The sequence below is a fragment of the Dromiciops gliroides genome, chromosome 1 (genome assembly GCF_019393635.1).
Source record: "Dromiciops gliroides isolate mDroGli1 chromosome 1, mDroGli1.pri, whole genome shotgun sequence".
Classification (NCBI taxonomy): Eukaryota; Metazoa; Chordata; class Mammalia; order Microbiotheria; family Microbiotheriidae; genus Dromiciops; species Dromiciops gliroides.
The window spans coordinates 319,972,440-319,995,395 of record NC_057861.1 but is presented as its reverse complement, the minus strand read 5'-3'; the positions used below and the strand labels follow the sequence as shown (position 1 = coordinate 319,995,395).

The window sequence follows — 22,956 nt, the reverse complement described above, 5'->3', positions numbered from 1 at the left end:
TCTTCCTCAGTTTAAATCCTTCCTCAGACACTCACTAGCTGTGTGACCCTGAACAAGTCACTTAACCATGTTTGTTTAACCCACTTAACTCTCATCTATAAAATGAGCCGGAAAAGGAAATGGCAAACCACTTCAGTATCTTTGCCAAGAAAACCCCAAAAGCAGTCAGGAAGAGTATGATATGACTGAAATAATTCAACAACAACCACCAATCTAATGATTTCTCTACTATATAAGCTCTTTTCAACTCTCCTGGTACACAGACTACCAGGTTTAAGAAGTCTGCTAAGCCTTCTTCACACTTTGGTGTAAAGCTGTTTATCATGTGGCTTTCTTCCTAACATCCTTCTAAAATCCTCGCATTGAAGGAGTGGAGTTTTAAGTAGTAGTGGGGGTGGGATAGAAAAAGCAATTATTTCAGAGGATGGGATGCCACATTGGTAGGTCAGTTCCTGGGGGCGGGATTGAAGTAGGGGAGAGCTGGGTGGCCAGAGGGCAGCATAAATGATGAGGAGTCAGGAGACTGGACGTCAAACCCTAGCTCCAAAAATTTATTAAATGTGTCACATAGTGGATAGGACACTAGAACCAAGATCATGAAGACTTGGGTTCAAATCTCACTTCAGATACTTAGTACCTCTGCAACTCTCAGTGGAGTTTTGGCGCTGGATGGAATCAGGAGAAGATTGCTAAATTTTCAGTGTGAGCACTTACACCTCACAAATCAGCAAATGTTACAAAGCAGGGTTTGATGTCTTGTTTTATTGGTTGTTTAGCAAAAAGAAAATAATGGAGAAAATGTTAGTAATTCATTAAATATAAAGGTGGTGGTGTGCCTTTTTGGAGAGCCAGTGTTAAACATTTATCTTGTTTGTGTGAACCTGAACATGTCACAGATTTATATTATCTATATTGTATTGTTATTTATTTTGTCAGATACTTCCCAGTTACATTCATCTGGCATTTGGGAGGGTTGTGGCAGCATGTTTGCATCTGGACTAGAGGGTAATGAAGAAAGACATGGAGGATATGAAATGGATTATAATCTCTTGAGAACTGCACAAGAAAAGTAGCTATAAATGAAAGAAAAGGTGGACTGGTTGTGTGGTGAGAGGGAGAGATGATGAATGAATAGCTCACATGCTCCACTAGTATCCCCACGATGTTGGGAGGTCTAGAAAAAAGGTTTCTCACTCCCTAGGTAGAAGCCCAGTAGAGAATTTATCGGAGGACTTGAATGGAAGTTGAGAGAATCATGTACAATGGGAAGCATGGATGGGTTGTGACCTGCATCTCAGATGTTGTTGTTGTTGTTGTTGTTGTTGTTGAGTTATTTCAGTTTCGACTGACTCTTCATGACCCATTTGGGGTTTTCTTGGCAAAGATATTGGAGAGGTTTGCCATTTCCCTCTCCGGCTCATTTTATAGATGAGGAAACTGAGGCAAACAGGGTTTGGTGATTTGCCCAAGGTCATACACCTAGTAAGTGTCTGAGGCAGTTTTGAATTCAGCTCTTTCTGACTCCAGGACTGGAACTTTACCCACTGAACCACCTAGCTGCCCCTAGATCTGTGCATCTCAGGATAATGGAGCATATCAATGTCTAATTGAGTAATGTATTTATATCCTTCTGTATACCTCCCCCACCCCCCAATTAGACCTGGAGGACAGGGACTAAGTCATTTTTTCTCATATCCTTCACAGGGTTGGGCACAGAGCAGGTGTTTAATAAAGGCTAATCAATTTGATTTGTTGGCCAGGTAAACCAGAAAAAGAGTTGGGCAGTTCTAGCTGAGAAAGCCAGGTCAATTTGCAGGAAGCTCAGGGCTGTATTAGAGGGAAATGGGTTGGTGGGCAGCACAGCATAGTGGATATGGAATTGCACAGGTAGCCAAGAGCTGGACTCCAATCCCATCTCAGCTACTTACTAGCTATGTGATTCTGTGCAAGTCTCTCTGTGCCTCATCTTCCTTATCTGTAAAGGGAGGGATTTGATCACCTCGAAGAGTCTTTGCAGCTTCAATTCTATCATATGGGCTATTTCCTCTTTTTCTTCCAACACTGGGGGAAATGGGGAGCATGGGGAAGAGAGAACTGTTCACTCAGTGCCTACTAGTCAAATTTCTCATGATACTCAGTGGCTCCCACCTTAGCTTAGTAAAGCAGGGAAAGTATGGTGGGTGGAAAGGTCTGATATACGAGAATGAGGGATCGTTTATTTGGTTGGGGGCCAATTTTCCCTACTAAACATTTCCCTTTTATGCTGCCACAGCATTTTAAATGGAAATCATCAGCTTATATCCCAGCCTCAGGAAGGCAGCAGGAAAGCATGTGTGAGACCTGGGGTCCTAATCTAATCGAGAAACCCTGCTGGGGCTCTAAGAAATCTTAGTGTGGCTTCTTTCTTATTCATGGGCTGTGGGCTGAATAATTACTGCTTGGTAAACACCACTGCCAGAGTATTGAATATGAAAGGGAAGAGGCTCCAGACAGTGTAGGGATAGATGGGTAAAAGGTGAAAACAGAGAGAGAAAAACGCAAAGGAGATGAAGCTCTAACTGTTTTTTTTGGGGGGGTTTCAGAGGCACTAGGAATATTCCAAAGTGTCTGCCCCACTTCTTCCCAAATACCCTCTACTTGCACTGAGTATCAACAAAAAATGCCTTTTCAAGTTAACTGAAGACCATGATTTCTATTAAACTCCTATATCTCTGGGGGAGGGCACTGTGCTTGATTTTATTAGTCATTGATACTCCAGTAAAGATGAGTTTATCAGCTCGTTTCTTGAGATTGAGTCTTGGTTCCCTTACATTACTTCCCTCCTTACATCTTATACTTCAGTCAAACTGGAATAACCGTCCCTCTCACTTTTCTCCATACCTTGGCTCTGATTTTTCCTCCAAGGCTAGAATGGTTTCCCCTTCCCGTCCCAACCCCTGAATTCTTCTTTTTTAAAAAGCTACCTATTCCACAAGGCCCAGCTCAGATATCACCCCTTCCAAAAAGCCTTCCCCTGGTCCCTCTGTTGTAAATGTTCTCTGCTTCCTAGGCACGGGCCCAACGCTTTGTTCATACCTCTCGGACACTTTATCACATCTGTTTGTATAAGTATGAGTCTTATCTCACCTACTATCCCGGAAAGCTCTGTAAGGATAATTATATAGTTGGAAACTTAGAGGTGAAATGGACCTCAGAGGTTATCTTGTCCAACAATCTCATTGAACAGAAGACAAAGATGTAAAATGGGAATTAACCTTTAGAATTCATCTAACCCAATTTCCCTTATTTAAAGGATGGGGGAAAATAAGGCCAAGAGAAGATAAGTGATTTGTGTAAGAACACAAAGGTAAGAATGAATGAATTCTGGAAATTCACAGAGATGGCAAGTAGAGTCACAGGGTCATTGATTGACATGTCTATTTCAGAAGTAGTAATACTTATTTGAATACTGTTCCCAAAGCTAGGGGTGGAAAGGAGGGGAAGGATATGTGTGTATGAAGGGTGCTTGTGGCCTGATGGCTGGAGAGAAGCCATGGTGCATTTGGGTTGGGCTAGATATAGAGAACTCTCATCCATCAGGAGCCCTGGCCCCAGGATAGTAACTTGTTTACAAAAGGCATTAGACATGTTTCATGAATTTGATTGTATTTTCTGGCTTGAGAGAGCATGATGGCAGATACTGGGCACCTGGAGCCTAAGAGGGGTATCATGGAAAAGTAGGAGGAGAGGGAAAAGGGAAGAGGGGAAAGGGAAGATTGGAAAAAGCAACACCCAAATTTGTTGCCTTTTAATATTTCTAAAGATTAATTCTGAATGGAAAAGGTGGGGGAAATTCAGGAACTCAGGGAAACTAAAAGTAATTTATTGGAGTTCCAACTGTTCTAGAAGTTGAGTAGTTTGGGCTAGGCTCCTCTTCTTTCTGCTTTCTGCTGCTGGTACTTTGCTCCCTTTTTCTTGCTTATTTTAATTTTAAAAAGTGTTTTTTACATTATAAATATTTACAGATTATTCCCACTTCATAACAAAGTAAAATAATTCAGTAGAACTAAAAAGATAGTGACCTCATCTAAAAGAACATGGAACATTTCATATCTGTAGCACCCTACCCCACTAAAAAAATGAATAGAAATCTAAAAAAAAGAAAAATCTCTCGTTAACATAAATATCGTTAAGCAAAACCAGTTCTCTCAGTGATTGCATACAACATGGTTCTCATTCTACACTCTAAATCCATCATATCTCTGCCATGGATAGCATGTGTCATCTTTGGTCTTGAGGTCAATGAATAGTCATTATACTGATCATAGTTCTTTTAGTTTTTAAAGGTGTTTATTATTACAATGTTGTTAATTTTATGAATTGTTCTGCTACATATTAAGTTGACACAGTCAAGGAGAAGCCAGAGTAGAACAAGCACTGGCTCCCAAGTTGGAGGACCTGAGTTTAAATTCCCACCTCACCCACTACCCACGGGACCCTGGGGCAAATCATTTCACTTGGAATCAGGAAGATGAGAGTTCAGATCTGGCCTCTGACATTTACTAACCATGTGCCCCTGGACTAGTCACTTAACCTTGCTGAGCTTCACTTTCCTCATTTGTAAAACAAGGAGAGTGACACCTATAATGTATTCACCATTACAGAGTTGCTGTGACTCTTAAGTAAGGTAATGGGTAGAAAACACTTAACAAATATTAAAATGTTCTCTAAATGTCAGTAATTATTATTTCCATTAAAGTGACAAAAATGAAAATCTATCCAATAAAACCCTCAACAAGTTTTTGTTAAGCACCTACTATATGCCAGGTACCGTAGATGCACTGAGAATACAAAATAAAAAATTAGTGGATTATCAGCACATCTGGAAAAAAGTCTGGAGGTGGGGAAGTGAACACCATTGGAGATTTCGTCTTATCTATGGATCACAATTACCCATTTTTTTGTTTGTTTTGGGGTTTTTTTGGTGAGGCAGTTGGGGTTAAGTGACTTGCCCAGGGTCACACAGCTAGTAAGTGTTAAGTATCTGAGGCCAGATTTGAACTCAGGTCCTCCTGACTCCAGGGCCAGTGCTCTATCCCCTGCACCACCTAGCTGCCCCCTCAATGACCCATTTCTTCTTCTTCTTTTTTTTTTTTTTGGTGAGGCAATTGGGGTTAAGTGACTTGCCTAGGATCACACAGCTAGTAAGTGTTAAGTATCTGAGGCCAGATTTGAACTCAGATCCTTCTAAATCCAAGGCCAGTGCTCTATCTACTGCGCCATTTAGCTGCCCCTGACCCATTTCTGATATAGATGAGAAGAACCAGGTCAGGCTTTGGCTGACCTCAGAAAAGTTTGAAAATGGGACCCCTTCTAGAGGTTTTGAGCTTTCACGGTAACCTTGGACTTGGCATTACAAACATGAAGGCCTTTATAACATGGAAAGCATAATTTTCTGGCATTAAAGTATGTGCATTTGTATAAAGCAATATTAAAAAGTATGTCATGCTGTGCCCTATATAATTGACTTCTTTGTCTATACCTAGGCCTAGCTTTGCTTATGAGCTTACCCTAAGCATGGAAAATAAAGAATAAGTTGCATTAGTAGGAGAAGACATATTTATATATTATATATTATTATATATATTATTATATTAATTATATATAAGATATTATATTATATATTTATATAATGCTTTGACACTTGCAGAGTATTTTACTTGTGCCTTCCTTCTTTTGATTATGTCCAATTTACCTTTCATGTATTTTACTATTATTAATTATCTTACTATTATCTCATTTTACGTATCTTGCTTCTATATAGTTGGTTGTACGTTGTCTCTCCCGTTACACTGTGAGCTTCATGAGGGAAGGGACTGTCTTTTGTTTTTCTTTGCATCTCCAGCACTTAGCACAGTGCCTGGGACATAGCAGGCATTTAATAAATACTTGTTGACTTGTTGACTATTATCTCATTTGATCCTTGAAACAACCTTACTTTTAAGATTGGTGCTATTTCTATCCTAATTTTATAGATGAGGATGCTGACATTCAAAGAGATCAAGTGATTTATTCAGGGTCACATAGCAAGTAAGAGTCTGAGGTAGGGTTCAAACATAGGTCTTCCTGACTCCAACTCTAGCACTCTATATGCTAAAGGATGCTGTCCTTTTTCTATATTAAGATGTTATGGTCTCTCCATGCAGGATGAAAGTAGATGAGGATTTGGGATGATTCTGTCACTAGTTGGAACTAGAGGACCTTGACAATTAGTAGTTGCTTTATGTATTAAGTTAATGTCTCATTCATTTTTACAAAAAGGTATTAAGAATTTAGTATGTGTTTAGCCCTTTACTAGGCACTTTGGGAAAACAAAAAAGGGAGAGATAAGGGTCCTGCTCCACCAGAGCTTAAAGTGTCACTGGGGAGACTAGAGTAATACATGCCAAGGAATTAGAAAACAAAACATAAAAGATGATGTTAAATTTGGAGGTAATAAAATAAATGTGTAAAAATCCACAAACTTGAGAAAAATTAGAAGTGATAATTTTTGAGGGATATACTACAGACCACCTGACTAGATGGAAGAAATAGATGGCAAGTTTCTGATACAGATAGCAAATATGAAAATGGGTGAAAGCTGTATCTGTCTTGGGGAACTTTAATTATTCAGACATTTGCTGGAGGAGAGGTACTTTTCATTAGAAGCAGAGCATCTGATAACTTCTGTATTTGCCTTGCTGATAATTCCATCTTTCAGAAAGTAGAGGAAATGATAAGAGCATCTTCTTCTCTGGACCTGATTCAGAACAACTAAAGGTGAATTAGAAATGAAAGGAATCTTTGGGGATGATGACCCTGTCATCTTAGAGTTTGTGATATCCAAAAAGGAGAATACTAGGCATAGTTTAGTGAATCTACCGTGGACTTGAAAGGATAAGCTTTCAAATAATTCATGTTTTAAAAAAACCCCACAGCCTTAGACTCTAAAATGGATGATGGCTCAAGAGACATGAAAGATCTGAAGAGCAAAATTCTGGTGCCATCATCTGAAATAATTCTGGGGAAAATGGAGAAGAAAAGGGAAAGACATCTAAAGAGGCTGATGCACATGCATGTTGTTTGTTCATCCTTTGTTTTTGAAGAGGATCAATGATGTCATGATATTGGGGGTCAGGATATAGTGGCTGATCAGTCCAACATGAGTTTGGAAGGTTCTACAACAGGTTGGGCACAAATAGCCTGTTAGAATATTTGGGATGGAGATGTCTCTGGATTTGTACAGCTCATAATTTCTTTGTACTACTGTGATTCTGCTTTGCTTAAGAAGTACAATGCATTCTTTGTGGGTACACTACACTGGGTGGTCATATGTCAGCTTCTCCCATGCCTCACAATGGATGCTAAAGTTCTTCAGAGAGACCTTGAGAGTGTCCTTGTACTGCTTCTTCTGACCACTGTGTGAGCACTTCCCTTGTACCAATTCTCATAAGATAGTTTTTTAGGTAAGCATGAATTTGGTATTCAGGATATGGGGCTGGCCCATCAGAGTTGTGTTTTCTGCAATAGAATTTGAATGCTTGGCAGTTCAGCTGAAGAAAAGACTGCAGTATCTGGTACCTTGTCTTGCCAGATGATCTTCAGAATCTTCCTAAGATAATTCAAGTAGAAGCTGTTCAGTTTTCTGGCAAGGTGCTGGTAAACTGTCCAGGTTTCATAGACATACAACAGTAAAGTCAGCACAATGGCACTGGAGAACTTCAGTGTGGTAGGCATCCTGATGCCTCTTCTCTCTCATTTTTTCCTTTGGAGCTTTGCAAACACTGAGCTAGCTCTGACAATGCATGTGCCAACCTCCTCATCTATGTGGATATCCCTAAAAAGTATACTGCCAAAGTAAGTGAACTTTTCCATGGCATTCAAAATCTTTCCATTTGCCCTAACCAATGGTTCCATGTTTGGATGGTGTGGTGCTGGCTGGTGGAGGACCTCTGTTTTCTTGGTGTTGATCATCAGCACAAGTAGCAGAGAATCAATCCATACCCTGTTGTATCTCAGCCTGAGAGACTGCATTAAGTATACAATCACTTGTGAACAAAAAGTCAGCTCTCCCTCCACTTTGGTCTTGGTGTATAGCCTTTTCAAGTTAAATAATTTACCTTCAGTGAAGTTGCTGGCCTTGATACCATTTCTGTCCTCCACAATAATGTGGAAAACATCATGCTAAAAAGCAAGGGAGCAAGCGCAGAGCCCTGCTTCGTTCCATTGGCGATTGGGAAAGAGTGAGAAAATAATCATTCATCCAGAGCCCTTATGGCATCATAAAACTCCCTTACAATACTGAGGAACTCCTTTGGGCAACCAGATTTCACCATGATCTTCCAACAAACCCTCACAACCAGCAAAGGCCTTGGTCAGGTCAACGAACATTGTGTACAGACTTCTGTTCTTCTCTTGACATTTCTTTGGAGTTGTTGAGCAGCAAACAGCATATCAACCATTCCTTTTGGAAGCCACACTGGGTCTTGGGCAGATGACTGTCTTCTAGGTGAAAGGCTCAGCTGATTAAAGAGGATTCTCCAAGAATCTTGCCAACAATGACCAAGAACCTTGCAGGACAGGAAAACCTGTTTCCTTTTCTTTTGCTGTGAAGGACAATACCTCAATACCTCTTCTTCAGTTGGTGCATCTGCATAGGGAGCTCTCCAAGGAACTCCAATTTTTAAAGTATAGACACAAACAATAGAAACAGAGGCACATACCAAAAGGGTAGTACAAAAGTATGGTAGAGCCCTATAAGAATAGCATTAGGAAGATTAAAACTCAGAAGGAACCAAAAGGTGAAAAAATGTAAATGATAAGAAAAGGGACTTTAAAAAAATGTGTGGGAGAGACCACTAAGGAGAGCAAAGAAGTGAATTCTGTGGTCTCTGAGGTCCCTTCCCGATCTAAATTCTATTATCCAATAGTAGAATAATGTTAAGAAGAGTCAGGGGGCAGCTAGGTGGTACAGTGGATAGAGCACCGGCCCTGGAGTCAGGAGTACCTGAGTTCAAATCTGGCCTCAGACACTTGACACTTACTAGCTGTGTGACCCTGGGCAAGTCACTTAACCCTCATTGCCCCACAAAAAAAAAAAAAAAACAAAAAAAACAAACCCAAAACAACAACAACAAAAAGAATCAGGCACGTGGTCAATTGATGCAAAGAATGTTTGGTTGTTCAAGATAGACTTGAATTCTGGTCCTCTATTAATAGTCAATCCAGATAAACATATTTTGCATGTCTTCTCTATCAGAGTGAAAAGGATAAAACAAAGATTGAACCTCTGATAAGTGAGCTATTAAGAGAGTATCTAGCTACCCTCAGTGCAGTTAAATCTCTAGGTTCAGATGAATTAATACCAGGGTGCTAGAAAAAAACCACAAAAAACAAACAATTTAAGATATTAAATCAAAGTTTTAGCTCAGAGGTCATTGAATTCAATCACCCCATTTTACAGATGTGGCAACTGAGATCCAGAAAAATGAAGTGATTTACCTCCAATGGCTGTGCCATTTTGCCTACCATAATTACTCAAATAATTGCTGATTATTTTCAATCATCTGTAAAATATCATGGAGAAAGGAAAAAATACAATTGATTTAGAAATGGAGTAGATTCTATAAGCCATAGAGGGGTGAGTTTGATATTTACTCCTAGTAAAATTCTATAGAATATCTAGGGGACGATTTGTGAGCACTTAGAAGGGGTGATCACTGGGAGACAAACTTGTTATATTTGAAAAGTCATGCTTGACTAGCCTCATGTTCTATTTAAAAGTGTTATTAAACAGGTAGATCAGAGAAATACTATGTACATACTCTGCCTGGGTTTCAGTGGGTTGTTTGGCAAAGTCCCTCATGACATCCTTGTAAATAAAATGGAGAGATATGAACTTACGGCTGGTTTAATGACAAACTACCATATTCAAAGAGAAGTTACAAATAGATCTATTTCCACTCTGAGGGGGCTCTCTGGGGGCCTTCCCCCACAAGGCTCTGTCTTTCGTCTCCTTCTGCTTGACACTTGCAGCTATGATTTGGGTAACAATATATGGATAGTACATATGTCAAATGTATAGATTATAGAAAAGCAGGAGAGATCAATAGCTAGCATCAGAGTTAGTCCCTGCTTTCACCTCATCTAGTTAGAATGAAGGGCTGAATCTAACAAGTTACTATTTCATAGGTGTGGGTACTCAGTCTGTGACAATATGCATTGTAAGCTCTCCACATCTTCTCATTCTAGATAATCCTTGTCCATGTTTTCCCCAAATTCTCCATAAAGTGTTTGCCAAACATGCTGGAGAGCTTGTACGTGTGTGTGTGTGTGTGTGTGTGTGTGTGTGTGTGTGTGTGTGTGTGTGTGTATGAGAGATAAAGTCTTTTGGAGAGAGTCAAGCTCACCACTCCTTAACTTATTGAATTCCCTTTCTTCCTCTTCTTGAGAACTTGAGCCATCTTAATTCCTATAGTACCTGGTTCATTTCCCTAGAATAGATTTAAAGTTGGAAGGGATCTTAAAGAGCATTTTATCTAGACCCTCTCATTTTACAGATGTTAAAACTGGGACATAGAGAAATTAAAGCCAATCAAAGCATTCATTCAAGATCATGCAGGTAGTAAATGCTAGAGCTGAGATTTGAACTCAGGTCTTTTGACTCTAGACTCTATGCTCTCCTCCTCCGGCCCCCCCCTTCTCTCCCCCCCCCCCCCCCCCCCGTGACAATCAGGCTGTATCTCATACTTGCCATATGACCAAATGAACTTTGTATCCAGTCATACAAGAAGAATCTAGGTCATCCCTCTTTCTCTTCTCCCCCTTTCCCCATCTGTTGCCCGCAGCTGCCAGCTGTGTCTGCTACAATGTTTGAATAGGCCAGCTGTGCCAATGATATCCCATTTGTATGGGACACAGGGGCCCATTTTTAGCATCTTCCTTTTGGGTCTGCGTTGAGATTTTCCACCTGTGGCTTCCCCATCTGCTTAGGATCACTCACACCCTGAGGCTCTGCCCCCTGGCTGTTATTTACAGGACATTCTCAAATTTGGGTGATAACCCACTCTCCTTCCATTGGCAAAATAGTGAAGTCTATGAAATTTATCTTTGGCAACAAATAGACTCTTTCCACTCCCTTTTCTCCTTGCTCCCCCTCCCCCAACCCCAGATACCCGCTATTTTCTGAGCTGCCCCGTCTGTCTAGTCAGGCAGGAAAACTCACTCAGACTGAGATATTAAAGACTTAATGTATTTCCTCTTCCCAGAGGTATCTGTATCAGAAAAGATGTACAGGAAGCTGATGCATTTAATCCAAAGTAATAACAGTATTTCAGGCATCAGTGAGGGAAGTTGTATTCCAACACTCCCCAAATCACGTGCTCTATGCACTTTGGACCCACCCCTAAGGTCAGCACTGTTGGAAAGACTTCTAAAATGCCTCTCTATGATGGAGGAAAGGGTACCTACCATAGGCTCCGTGCCAACTTGGAGGGCGGTTTCCAGTAGAGTGTCTCAAGTCTCTGTATTGGTTGACGTTTTTTTTTTTTTAACATTGGATAATGATTTCTGTTTTAGACATAATTAGTTTAAGATGTCTACTGGACATCTATTGTGAGATGTGTGAAAGGCAGTTGGATAGGTAAGATTGGAGGTCAGCAGGGAGATTGGGACAGGATAGGTGGATTTGAGAATCATTAGTATAGAGATGGTAATTAAATCCATGGGGCTGATGAGATCACTAAGTGAAGCAGTATAGGGGGAGAAGAGAGGAGGGTCCCGGAGCAAACCCTAACGGACACTTATGGTTAAGGGCATGATCTGGAGGAGGACCCAGTGAGGGAGGCAGAGAAGGAGCAGTCGGATAGGTAGGAGAACCAGGAGAGAGTGCTGTCCTAGACAATCTAGAGAAAAGAGAGTATTGAGGAAGGGAGAGTGATCCAAAGTTACAAAAAGGTCTAGGAAAATAGGTATAGAGACTCAGGTTCAAAAAATCAACCTTACAAGTTGAGGATAGAGAAGTAAGGTTAAGCAGCCATCTATCTAATAAAAATTTAGGGGATTTAGTGGATTGCAAGCTCAATAGATGTGTGTGATGTGTTCAAAAAACCCCAAGGTGATTTTGGGATACATTGGAACAGCTTCCAGGAATGAGACAATTGGTCCCTCTGGATTCTTGCCTGATCAGGTCATCTCTTGAGTACCATATTCAGTTCTGAGCATTGCAGTTTAGAAAGGTTATTGATGAATATTGATGGACTGGTGAGGATCCAGAGAGTGGCGACAAGGATGGTGGGGGCCTTGCATCCAAGATTTATGAAAATCATTTGAAGGAACTAGGAATATTTAGCCTGGAGAAGAGAAGATTCTTGGAAGACATGTCTTCAAATATCTTAAGGTCCCTTACAAGGAAAAGAAATTAGACTTATCCGTTTGGCCTCTGAGGGAAATGTAGTTAGAAATTACAAAGAGGCACATTTAGGAATGATATCAGGAATAATTTCCTAATGATCAGAGCTATCAAAAAGTGTTTTAGATTTGCTTGGAAGGAAATAGTTTCCTTAGTAGATCATTTGTTGAGTACATTGTTGTTGGGATTTCTTTTTAGGTGTGGGTTGGACTACGTGTGACTGTGGTCCCTACAGTTTTCTGATTCTGTGTCTCACCTGATCTACCTTGCTTCTTGAGTGCTTTGAAAGAACATGGTAGGATATTGTCCTGAGAGAGAACCATCTTTGGAGTCTCTATGGAGGTAGAAGACTCCCAGCACTCTTGAGCTCAGTGTTTGCATAAAACAAAGCTATCTTTTCCTCAGGCAGAGGAAGTGACCATATAGCTAGGGTGATTTTAGGGGTCTATATCTTTGCCAAGACAACCTCAAATGGGGTCATAAAGAGTCACACATGACTAAAATGACTAAACAATGACAAGACTCTGAAGTTCCATCTTTCCCTACCAACTGGTAGATGCCCAAAATTCTACCATGACAACTTCATGCCTTTAGCTTAATTCTATAGCTGTGATCCTTGTGAAAATATAAATATCCCCAGGAGGGATACAGTATGAGTTGGTCTTAGTCCTTGACAAGCTGTGTGTAAACAAAGAATTTAAAGGCAGTTTTTGATAGAGGGAAAGAGAGCAGGCTGGCTCTTGACTTCTGGAGGTCCTATGTAGTTTGGTGGAAAAGGAGACATAAAAACGGAAGCTTGGGGAGGTCAGATAAACTTGGGAATGGGGGTGAAAGTGTCAGGTGAGTGGAGAAATGGCAGAAGTAGACCATTGTTTTACCTCAGATGTGTAAAGAAATCTATAAGAATTGTCTTTAAAGTCGTACAAGAGTAATATCCCATGGATTTGTGATTACCTGATTTGTAAATAGTCTTTATTTCCATGATCCTCATTACTCAAATGAAGATTTTTCTATCTAGCTTAGTGTCTTTTCTGAGCTATCTTACATCATGAACTGTGGGGCTGGGAGTGGGGCACTCTGAAGGCAAATGTCAGCCTCTTTATAGTATTACTTCCATTCCTACCTTTTGCCTCCACTTTGAAGATAGGATGTTTTGGGATATCAGTAAATAACTCACAGGGTTGTTGTAAAGACCAGAGAGATAAGATGTAAAATGCTTCATGAACCTTAAAGTGCTATCCTCCTCCTTTCTCTTCTTCCTCCTCTCTCTTCCTCTCTTCCCCCTCCTCCTTCTTTCTTCCTCTTTTTCCTCTCTTCCTCCTCTTTCTCATCCTGCTCCAGCTCCTGCTCCTCTTACTCTCTCCCACTCCAGACAGAAGACTCGGGCTAATTTAATTCAGGCTTTGTCACTGTTATCCTAGTGACTTTGGGTAACTCACTTCTTGATGGATCTCAGTTTCCTCATCTGTAAAATGAAGGAGCTGGATTGGGATTGGCCCTGGTGTGGTTCAGTGGAAGGAGGACTGCTTCCGGCATCAGATCTTGTTTCCGATGTTTATTAATTGTGATGCTAATTAATTATGTGATCTTGGGCAAATCACTTCCCTTTCCTGGGCCTGAATTTCCCTATTGGTAATATGAGAGGATTTGACTAGATGGTCTGAGAAGTCTCTTAGGCATGTTACTTGCTTTCCTTATTTGTACCGTGAAGGGGATTGAACCAGATGTTCTCCAAAGTCTTTTCTAGTTCTAATATTCTATGATTACTTACCATCCTTGTCTTAATAAGGAGTTGGGGTGGACCAGGTGTTATTTAAGTGACATTTGAACTTAGCCTATGGAAGGAGAAGGCAAGGCTAGCACTTTGAAAAACTGACATGAATAGATCATTCAAATCACATAGTGGTTTGAGGGCTGGACTTGGAGTCAGAAAGATCAGACTTAAAATACTGCCTCAGGGGGCAACTAGGTGGCACAGTGGATAAAGCACCAACCCTGGATTCATGAGGACCTGAGTTCAAATCTGACCTTAGACACTTGATACTTACTAGCTGTGTGACCCTGGGCGAGTCACTTAACCCTCATTGCCCCACAAAACAAAACAAAAACAAAAACAAAAACAAAACAACAAAAATAAACCTGCCTCAGACATTCACTAGCCGTGTGACTCTGAATAAGCCATTTACCTTCTCTCTGTCTCAGTTTCCTCATCTGTAAAATGGGGATACTAATAGTACCCACCTGTTGTTGGGATCAAATGAGATAATGCCTATAAGGTGCTTTTTAATCCTTAAAACATTATAAAAATACTGGTTGTTATTATTTAACCTTTTACCAGACAACTGTCTAAGACCAGAAATTACATGTTAATGAGGGGCATTTCTACCAATAGAAGCTTCCTACATGGATGACATCCCAGGTTTGCATAATAACAACAACAACAACAACAACAACAACAGAGATGAAAAAGGAAGGAAAGTTCACTTTTGATTGAGATTCCTGGAGGAATGGGCATTTGAGCTAGGTCTCAAAGGATGGGGACGATTTCATAAAGCATATTTGGGGGAGGATATTGCAGGCATAAGAAACCCTATTGGCATAGACACAAAAGGGAGAAGGCCTCTTACAGGTATGAGAGAATGAATAATCCAGAGTGGCTGCAACGTAATACACGAAAGACTCTCAGTAGGGAATAGCATGAGATCGGTCTGATTAAAATGGAAAAATCTGGAGGTGAGGGACCTCCCCTCCTTTTTATTTTCCTTCATTCTTTGCTTCCCTAGTGCCTAGCAGAGTGTCAGAAAATAGGTGGCTGGGGGTGAGGGTGAGTGGCATTATTAGATCTATGCAGCAGGAAAATTCATCTACTATTAATCCGTAGACAAGAAATGAAGGATGGATTAGAGGGTTGAGAGAGTAGAGTGGGGAGAGATTTGTTAGGAGGCTGTTTTGACAAGCCCTGTAATGAAGCCCCATCCTGGTGTGTGTGTGTGTGTGTGTGTGTGTGTGTGTGTGTGTGTGTATGTTGGCCATGTAAACAGAAAGTAGGCAAAAGGAATGAGATTTTGACTGAGGTAGAATCCACAGGTCTTGCTAAAAGATTGGATGGGAAATTTAAAGGAGAAGGTAACACTGAAGTATTGGGTCTGGGTGACTGAATGAATGCTGGTGCCTTTAGCCGAAATAAAGAAGCCAAGAAGCAGAGCCCATTTTAGGGGGACAAATACTAAGTTCTCTTTTGGACCTATTGAATTTAACAAAAGACAATTAGAAATGTGGGCCTGGAACTTGGGCCTGGATATAGAAATCTTAGATGCATGGATACAATGGGAGGACAGTGCTAATTGAGATGCTAAGGAGAAGAGCTCAGAGAGAGAAGAGAAGAGGGCTAAGAACAGAATACTAGAGATGTCTAACTTAAGGGAACAGATCAAGAAGGTCAGAGCATGGTAGATTAAGGGTCGAAAAGGGCCACAGTGGTCACCTGGTCCAACACTCAAATTTCTCAGATAAGGAAGAGTCCACAAAAGAAAAAGAGAAGTTGGAACCGGAAAGGCCGAAAGAGAACCAGAGGTATTGTCACTGATTCCCAGGGGAGAGATGGCATGAAAGAGGGGGCTTAGCCCTTTCAATCCCCCAGGGTTATAAGTCTGAGGAGTTTTCAGAGGGGCTTTTAAGCAGTTGCTGTGGTTCTCACAGCTAATCACATGAAAAATGCTTCATTTGGCTTATGAAAGTACTGCAAATTTCAGGCATTTATATGATCTACTTACCTATAGGTCACTATGGTGCAATACAGTCACCATGTGAAGATCTGTATATTTACATCGCATTGATTTTATCAGTTTTATTTGATTGAAACACTAAACTCACTTTATGTATGCTCAGCCTTCACGGTTCATTGGTGGCTTTGATATCTGCTCCCAATTTAAGAGTCTAAGAAATATGATGTAATTACCCTTCACTCTCTGCTTTTGGTGACCTTTTTTTTACCCTAGATACCTAGTGCCCTCATCTTCTCTCCTCCTTCCCTGGTCATCTTTCACCCCATCCTGCCATGCTCCTTACCTTTGTCTCCTCCATCTAAGTTTTATGCAAAATTTTTGTTCCAACCCCTCAGGAAGGTGCTGATCTGTGGTAATATGTTAACTTATTCCACCACCCAGAGTATATATAGGTATTTTAACAGGATTATTTGAGAGATAATGCCTTAACTCAAAGGATCTTGCCAAAATGCTTTTGCATTTGGGACAGAATTTCAGGTAGTGGTCTAGGCTACCGAGAGAGACTTTTTAGTAGGGGGACTTTTCAAGGTCTCACAAGGTACCAGTTGTATCACACCCAAAATCTGTAAGCCTGCTTTTAAAATTTCATTCCTTGGGATCACAAAGAATTTTTACTTCTGTCCCCTCCTTCCTATTCTAGCCACCATCCTGCCCGAGGACTTTTTTTTTTTTTTTTTAGTGAGGCAATTGGGGTTAAGTGACTTGCCCAGGGTCACACAGCTAGTAAGTGTTAAGTGTCTGAGGCTGGATTTGAACTCAGGTACTCCTGACTCCAGGGCCAGTGCTCTATCCACTGCGCCACCTAGCTGCCCCATGCCCGAGGACTTTTGATGACTATATCCCAACCTGGACTTTCCAAGTAGTCTCCTGACTAAACTGCCTGCTACTAGACCCCCCTCTCCCTCTCCTTCTCCCTCCCTCCCTCCTTTTCTCCCTTGTTCCTCTCTCTGTGTCCCTCTCTCCCCATTCTCTCCCTCTCCCTCTTCCTCTCCATCTCCCTCTCCCTCCCTACTTTTTTGTTGTCTCCCTCTCTCTCCATCCCTTCCTCTTTCCCTGTCTCACTTTCTCCTCCACTCTTCCCCTACCTTCTCTCTCTTCCTCTCTATTAGGATTTTGAAGTGCCCAAATGCCCCTGCAAATGGGTAACACTTCAATGAGCACTAGTTAATTGTTATATAGAATATGGCTCCGGAGGAATGGAACTGGAGCTAAGGGACTAAATCTGATAGGAGGAGTTCCAGCAGAGGATAGAGGGAGGGAATCATAGAAAGCTGTCACTGTCACAAATTCCCTCATCCCCTTACTCTTCCCATTACTCTCTTAGAGAAGAGTCTCTCTCTCTCTCTCTCTCTCTCTCTCTCTCTCTCTCTCTCTCTCTCGTGTGTGTGTGTGTGTGTGTGTGTGTGTGTGTGTGTGTGTGTGTGAGAGAGAGAGAGAGAGAGAGAGAGAGAGAGAGAGAGAGAGAGAGAGAGAGAGAGAGAGAGAGAGAGAGAGAGAGAAGTAGCCTGGAAATGTAGCTTAGGGAAAGTACATCTGCAAAATGAAGGGTTTGGGTTTGATGACCTCCAAGATCCTTTCCAGCCCAGCCTATTATTCTCTTATTAGGAGAACTGCCTGGACCGACTCCTCTTTCCTCAAATGGTGATGGTAGAAGAGAACAGAGATGTATGGGGAAAGTGCTTTGCAATGGGAAAGTACCCAAAATATTAGCAGGCAAAATCAAAGCATTCCCTCCTCCTGTCTCTCACTGTCCATCCTGTCAACTTTAATTCTAAATATGTCTATTTGAATGCTGCCAGCTTTAGAAAGGGAGAGCGGACATCTGCCTGGGCAGGTTTCATAATTATTGTTTCTAATAAGCAGCGATGGACTCCAATAGAAACCTGAAGTCTCAGTCATTGAAGGGCTTGCTCCCATCCAAGCAGCAGGATTTCACAAGATTGGAACAGTTGTTTCTCCCAAATGGGAAAAGTCCTACTGGTGCTGAAAGAGACAGCTCTCTGTCTGACAAGTCCGTGATTTGGAGTTGAAATACCAAACCACCTAGGCAGGATTCTATTGTCTTTGAAGATCAATCAATCAATCCATTAGTTAGTTCATCGATGAAAGAATGAATGAGTCTGCTGACTGATCCACTTGTTAATCAAAAAGTAATTTAAAAAAATACCCCCACTGGATCTGGAGTCAGAATATCTGAGTTTGGATCTCAGTGGTGGCACTCCCTGGTGCTTTAATGTAAGCAAATCACAACATCCGAGCCTCTGTTTCCTCATCTGTAACATGAAAAGTTTGGACTAAATAATCTCTAAGGTACCCTCCAGCTAGGGATATGAAGGTAAACATTTAACAATTAGCTCTCCAATTCCGCCCCCCCCATCCAAACAAACAACAACAAAATGACCCACTTCTAAATTTAATTTGAATTATTAACATTTTCTATATTGCTTTCTTAAGTCTGGATGATCAGCTAAACAATTAACCAAGCTCTTTTCATAGTACCTGCTGATTTCTGAGTTGTTAAATGCTCATACTGAAAACTTAACCATCCAGAGAGCTGGCATGAGCTGGCTCTTGCTTATAGCCCTAAGAGTCTAAAAATCTATGAAGATTTTCAGTCTTGAATGGGGGTGTACAAGGAAGGTTAGTAAGATCTAGTCCTCAGGGAGCCTGCAGATCTAATCAGGCAGAGAAGACTCAGTTACTAGTAAGACAGGAAGTACACGATTCATTGCCAGATGTGACAGGGCTGGGGCAAGGGGAAGACCTGGGACTTCTGGACGCAAACAGTGGTGTGCTAGAGCCAACTCCTATTACGAGAGAGCCAATTGTTAAATTTTCATTGTGAATATTTACATCTTGGAAATCAGCAAATGGTACAAATCAGGGTTTGGTTTATTGTTTTCTTGATTAGACTTAGGAAAGTGATAGAGACATTGTTAATGAAAATGAAACTTAAAAGTGTGTCTTACATAACTTTTTTTTTTTTAGAGAGTCACTTGTTAAACATTTGTCAGCACACCCTTGTAATAAAGTTCTATGATGGAAGAAACTTTGTCGTGCTGCTCTGTGGGAAGGGGCAAGGGGGTAGGATACATAGCTGCATGGCCATGAAGACTGTGCTGGAGAGAGCTCTTCTGTTTAGGGCATAAGGAAAGGCTGAGATGGAAAGGAGCTCACTTGGGGTGTGGCTGCTGTGGAGAGATAGCTAGCCAGGTGATAAGTCTCTTGTTTATACTTCCCAAATTATAAGTGTTGTCAGTGCCCTCCATGTTTGGAGCTGGGGTGGGGGGGGGAGAGGGGGGAAGCCTCAGTCTCCTGCCCTGGATCTGGCACTTGGTATAGATAATGAGTTCTGTTGGTCAGAAGAAGAAAAGGGCATTATGGGTAATCAGAGAAAATTTCACAGAAGAGGTAAGACTTGGTTGACCTTGAAGGATAAACAAGATCCAGATATAGAGGAAGATGCACCAGGCAGGGGAAATAGCATGAGCAAAGGCAAAGAGGCAGCAGAAATGAAAACGAATGTTTTCAGTACACAGTGACTACAGTGTCTTGGCCAAAGTGGGCAGGGGAGGAGGAGGAGGAGGAGGAGGAGGAGGAGGAGGAGGAGGAGGAGGAGGAGGAGGAGGCTGGGAACACAGGGGTGGAATCAGCCTGTGGAGGTCTTGCATGCTAGTCTTAAAGAGTTTGGATGTTTTTTTACAGGCAGAGGGGAGCCTCTAATAATTAATGGAGGAGACCAGTTAAGGGCTGAAGTGCTTACTCCATTCCTTCAGGGCTTGTTCCTTTCTTTCAAACTCTTTGCCTTTGATCTTGCCCCTCTCCTTTAGTCCTTCCTACCCCCTTCTATTTTCCTCTTATGATGCTGGGCTCTGATGGGTGATCTTTTGCTTAATCTTGCTAGGAACCATGCCTCCATGTCATTTATTGGCCATCATTCCCATCCAAACCATGCTGCCTCCTAACCCTAATATCCCCTCTCCCCACTTCTAGCTCCCCTTTATGTATTGGCTTCCCCCATTAGAATATGAGCTCTTTGGGGGGCAGGGACTGTCTTTTTTTTTTTTTTTGCTTGTATTTATCTACCTAGGGCTTAGCACAGTGCCTGGCACATAGTAATGGTAAATAAGGCTTAATAAATATTCTCTGTCTCCCTCTAATCTACCTATATTTACCTATGTGCTTAACTTCTCTCTCTCTCTCTCTCTCTCTCTCTCTCTCTCTCTCTCTCTCTCTCTCGCTCTCGCTCTCGCTCTCTCGCTCTCTCTCTCACTCTCTCTCTCTCGCTCTCTCTCTCGCTCTCTCTCTCGCTCTCTCTCTCGCTCTCTCTCTCGCTCTCTCTCTCGCTCTCTCGCTCGCTCTCGCTCTCTCGCTCTCTCTCTCGCTCTCTCTCTCTCGCTCTCTCTCTCGCTCTCTCTCTCTCTCTCATCTATCTAAGAGACTGGGCTTCTTTATATCTTAGAAGGAAGGGTTTACTCAACAAATGAATATGGTCAACAAAATTGCTTTGGTGACGGTTAGCTTATTCAAGGGTGGGGAAAATGTTTTCGAGGACCTTTGAAACTACTTTATTTGCATGTCAATAATGAAATACAAAGGGCTAGCTTAGGTGGTGGATAGGGCTGGACCCGGAGTCTTTATGATCCGAGTTCAAATATGACCTCAGACACTTATTAGCTCTGTGACCCTAGGCAAGTCATTTAATCCTATTTGCCTTAGTTTCCACATCTGCAAAATGAGCTAGAGAAGGCAATGGCAAAGCACTCTAGTATCTCTGCCAAGAAAACCCCAAATGGGGTCACAAAGAGTTGGACTGAAAAACAACTGAACAACAAAAAGGAAATGCAAACAAAATTGGTTATCTATTCATTAAAGGCAAACCTTGGAACAGTTGATTCTTCACCTTACATCAATGCAATGCTTTTATGCGATAGTTTTGAACTCTGATTAAGTTGAAGCTGTCAGCCAGGTGCTGGCTAATTGGTCCTAATAGTCTTTTTCCTGTCCTTGCTTCCCCAGGTGCCCCTTTTCAAAGGTCTCAGCATCCTCACGCTACCTCCTGCCGCCACTTCCACTTGGGTCCCCCCCAGCCACAGCAGCTCACTACAGACTTCCCCATCGCGCATCCTGTGCAGTCCCAGCCGGGCCTCAGTCCCCACATGGCCCCGGCCCACCAGCACAGCGGCACCCTCCACCAGCCCCTGACCCCGCTGCCCACCCTCCCGTTCCAGGATGTCACAGGTCCCTCCTTCCTACCTCAGGCCCTGCACCAGCAATACCTCCTCCAGCAACAGCTCCTTGAGGCCCAACATCGCAGGCTGGTCTCACACCCCAGGTGAGTGACTGTGATTAGGGGAGGGCCGAGGGATTCTGGGCAATGGGGAGACCTTTCCCTGGCAGAGTCTTGAAACCATCCTCCCCTGGGAGGCTGTTTATTCCTTAGGAGTGTATGGGAAAGTTGGCCTTAAACTTGCTGGCCATCAGTCTGCAAGAGCGCCCAATGTATCAACCCCGGTTGTTTGTAGAGGGAGATTTTTGCCTCAATAAATGAAATGACTTCCTAATAGCTAGAGCTGCCAAATAAGAGAAGGCTTTGATTCATGTCTGTCAGAGGAGAGAGAAAAAGAAAAACAATGGGAATCAGAGAGAACTTCCTGGGGGAGCTGGGACTTTGAAGGATAAGTAGGATTTGGACTGGTGGAGAAATATAACAAAGATGAGGGTGGGAATGTATGTGGCATACTGGCAAGAGAGTGAAGGGGAATGGACCTGATTAGATTGGATGGTCGGTATTGGGGAGGAACGGGTGATAAAGTAACCAGAGGCTGCAGGCTACTGTGAAAATAATGCTGCCTTTGAAATCGGGAAATCTGTGTTCAGATCTTGGCCCTGCAACTTGTGTGACCTTGGACAAAGTCACTCACCCTCTGGGGGCTTCAGTTCCTCCTCTGTTATCATCCAACAAGCATTTATGAAACACCTACTATGTGCCAGGCATCTATAAAAGGAGGGCATTGGATGAAATGCCCTCTAAAGTCCCTTCTCGCTCTAAATCTTTTTGTTTCTTTAATTTGGTGCCTTTGGTTTTCACATCACATTCATTTCTGAATGTATATACCCCTCCCTACTCAGAGAACCTTCCCTTGTAACAAAGATTAAAAAAGAAATGGGGGGGGGGGAATAACAGTTTAGGACAACCAAAGAAAACACCTAGGATATCTGGTTAGCTCTAAATCTATGATCGTAAATTGGAGAGGTAGAGATGAGAATTATGAGAAAACATCTGTGAATACCAGGCGCTGGGATCAGCTGGGGATCCTTGAGGTACCTGGAACACTTGGCAATACAGGACTTGGGTGGGATCCCTGTGGTAAGGCTTTCTGAAAGACAAGGTCTCCGAAGGGATGGGCAGGGATGGACCTGGCTCTGCATTAGGATCCCTGATGTTGATTCCTGGACAGAATAGTAGGGGTGGGTTCCAGCATGTGCAGCTTTGCCCTAAATCAAGTGCGTCTATGCCACAGGCGGACTCAGGAACGTGTGTCCGTTCACCCTCACCGGCTGCATCCAGGCTTTGACTTCAGCCATCAACTACAGACGCCTCAGCCCAGGTATTTGGCTGAGGGCACCGACTGGTGAGTCTCCTGAGTATCCTGTGTCCACCTCCCCTCACTGTCCAGGGAGCACAGATGGGGCATGGGCAGCTGGGAAGTGTGAGTCAGTGGGGGAGGTGGGAGAAATTTC

General features: G+C 42.2%; 1 protein-coding gene across 2 annotated transcripts in view; it reads left to right on the top strand.

Annotated features, from left to right (window-relative positions):
* Positions 1-22,956, top strand: part of RNF165 (ring finger protein 165) — a 169,780-nt gene that overhangs the window by 124,135 nt on the left and 22,689 nt on the right. Inside the window, exons 2-3 of one of the 2 annotated variants that reach the window (XM_043976070.1) lie at positions 21,232-21,547; positions 22,737-22,847. In XM_043976070.1, coding sequence (XP_043832005.1) covers positions 21,232-21,547; positions 22,737-22,847 — 427 coding nt within the window. The remainder of the gene's footprint in view (positions 1-21,231; positions 21,548-22,736; positions 22,848-22,956) is intronic. The other variant, XM_043976071.1, reaches the window with a different exon arrangement.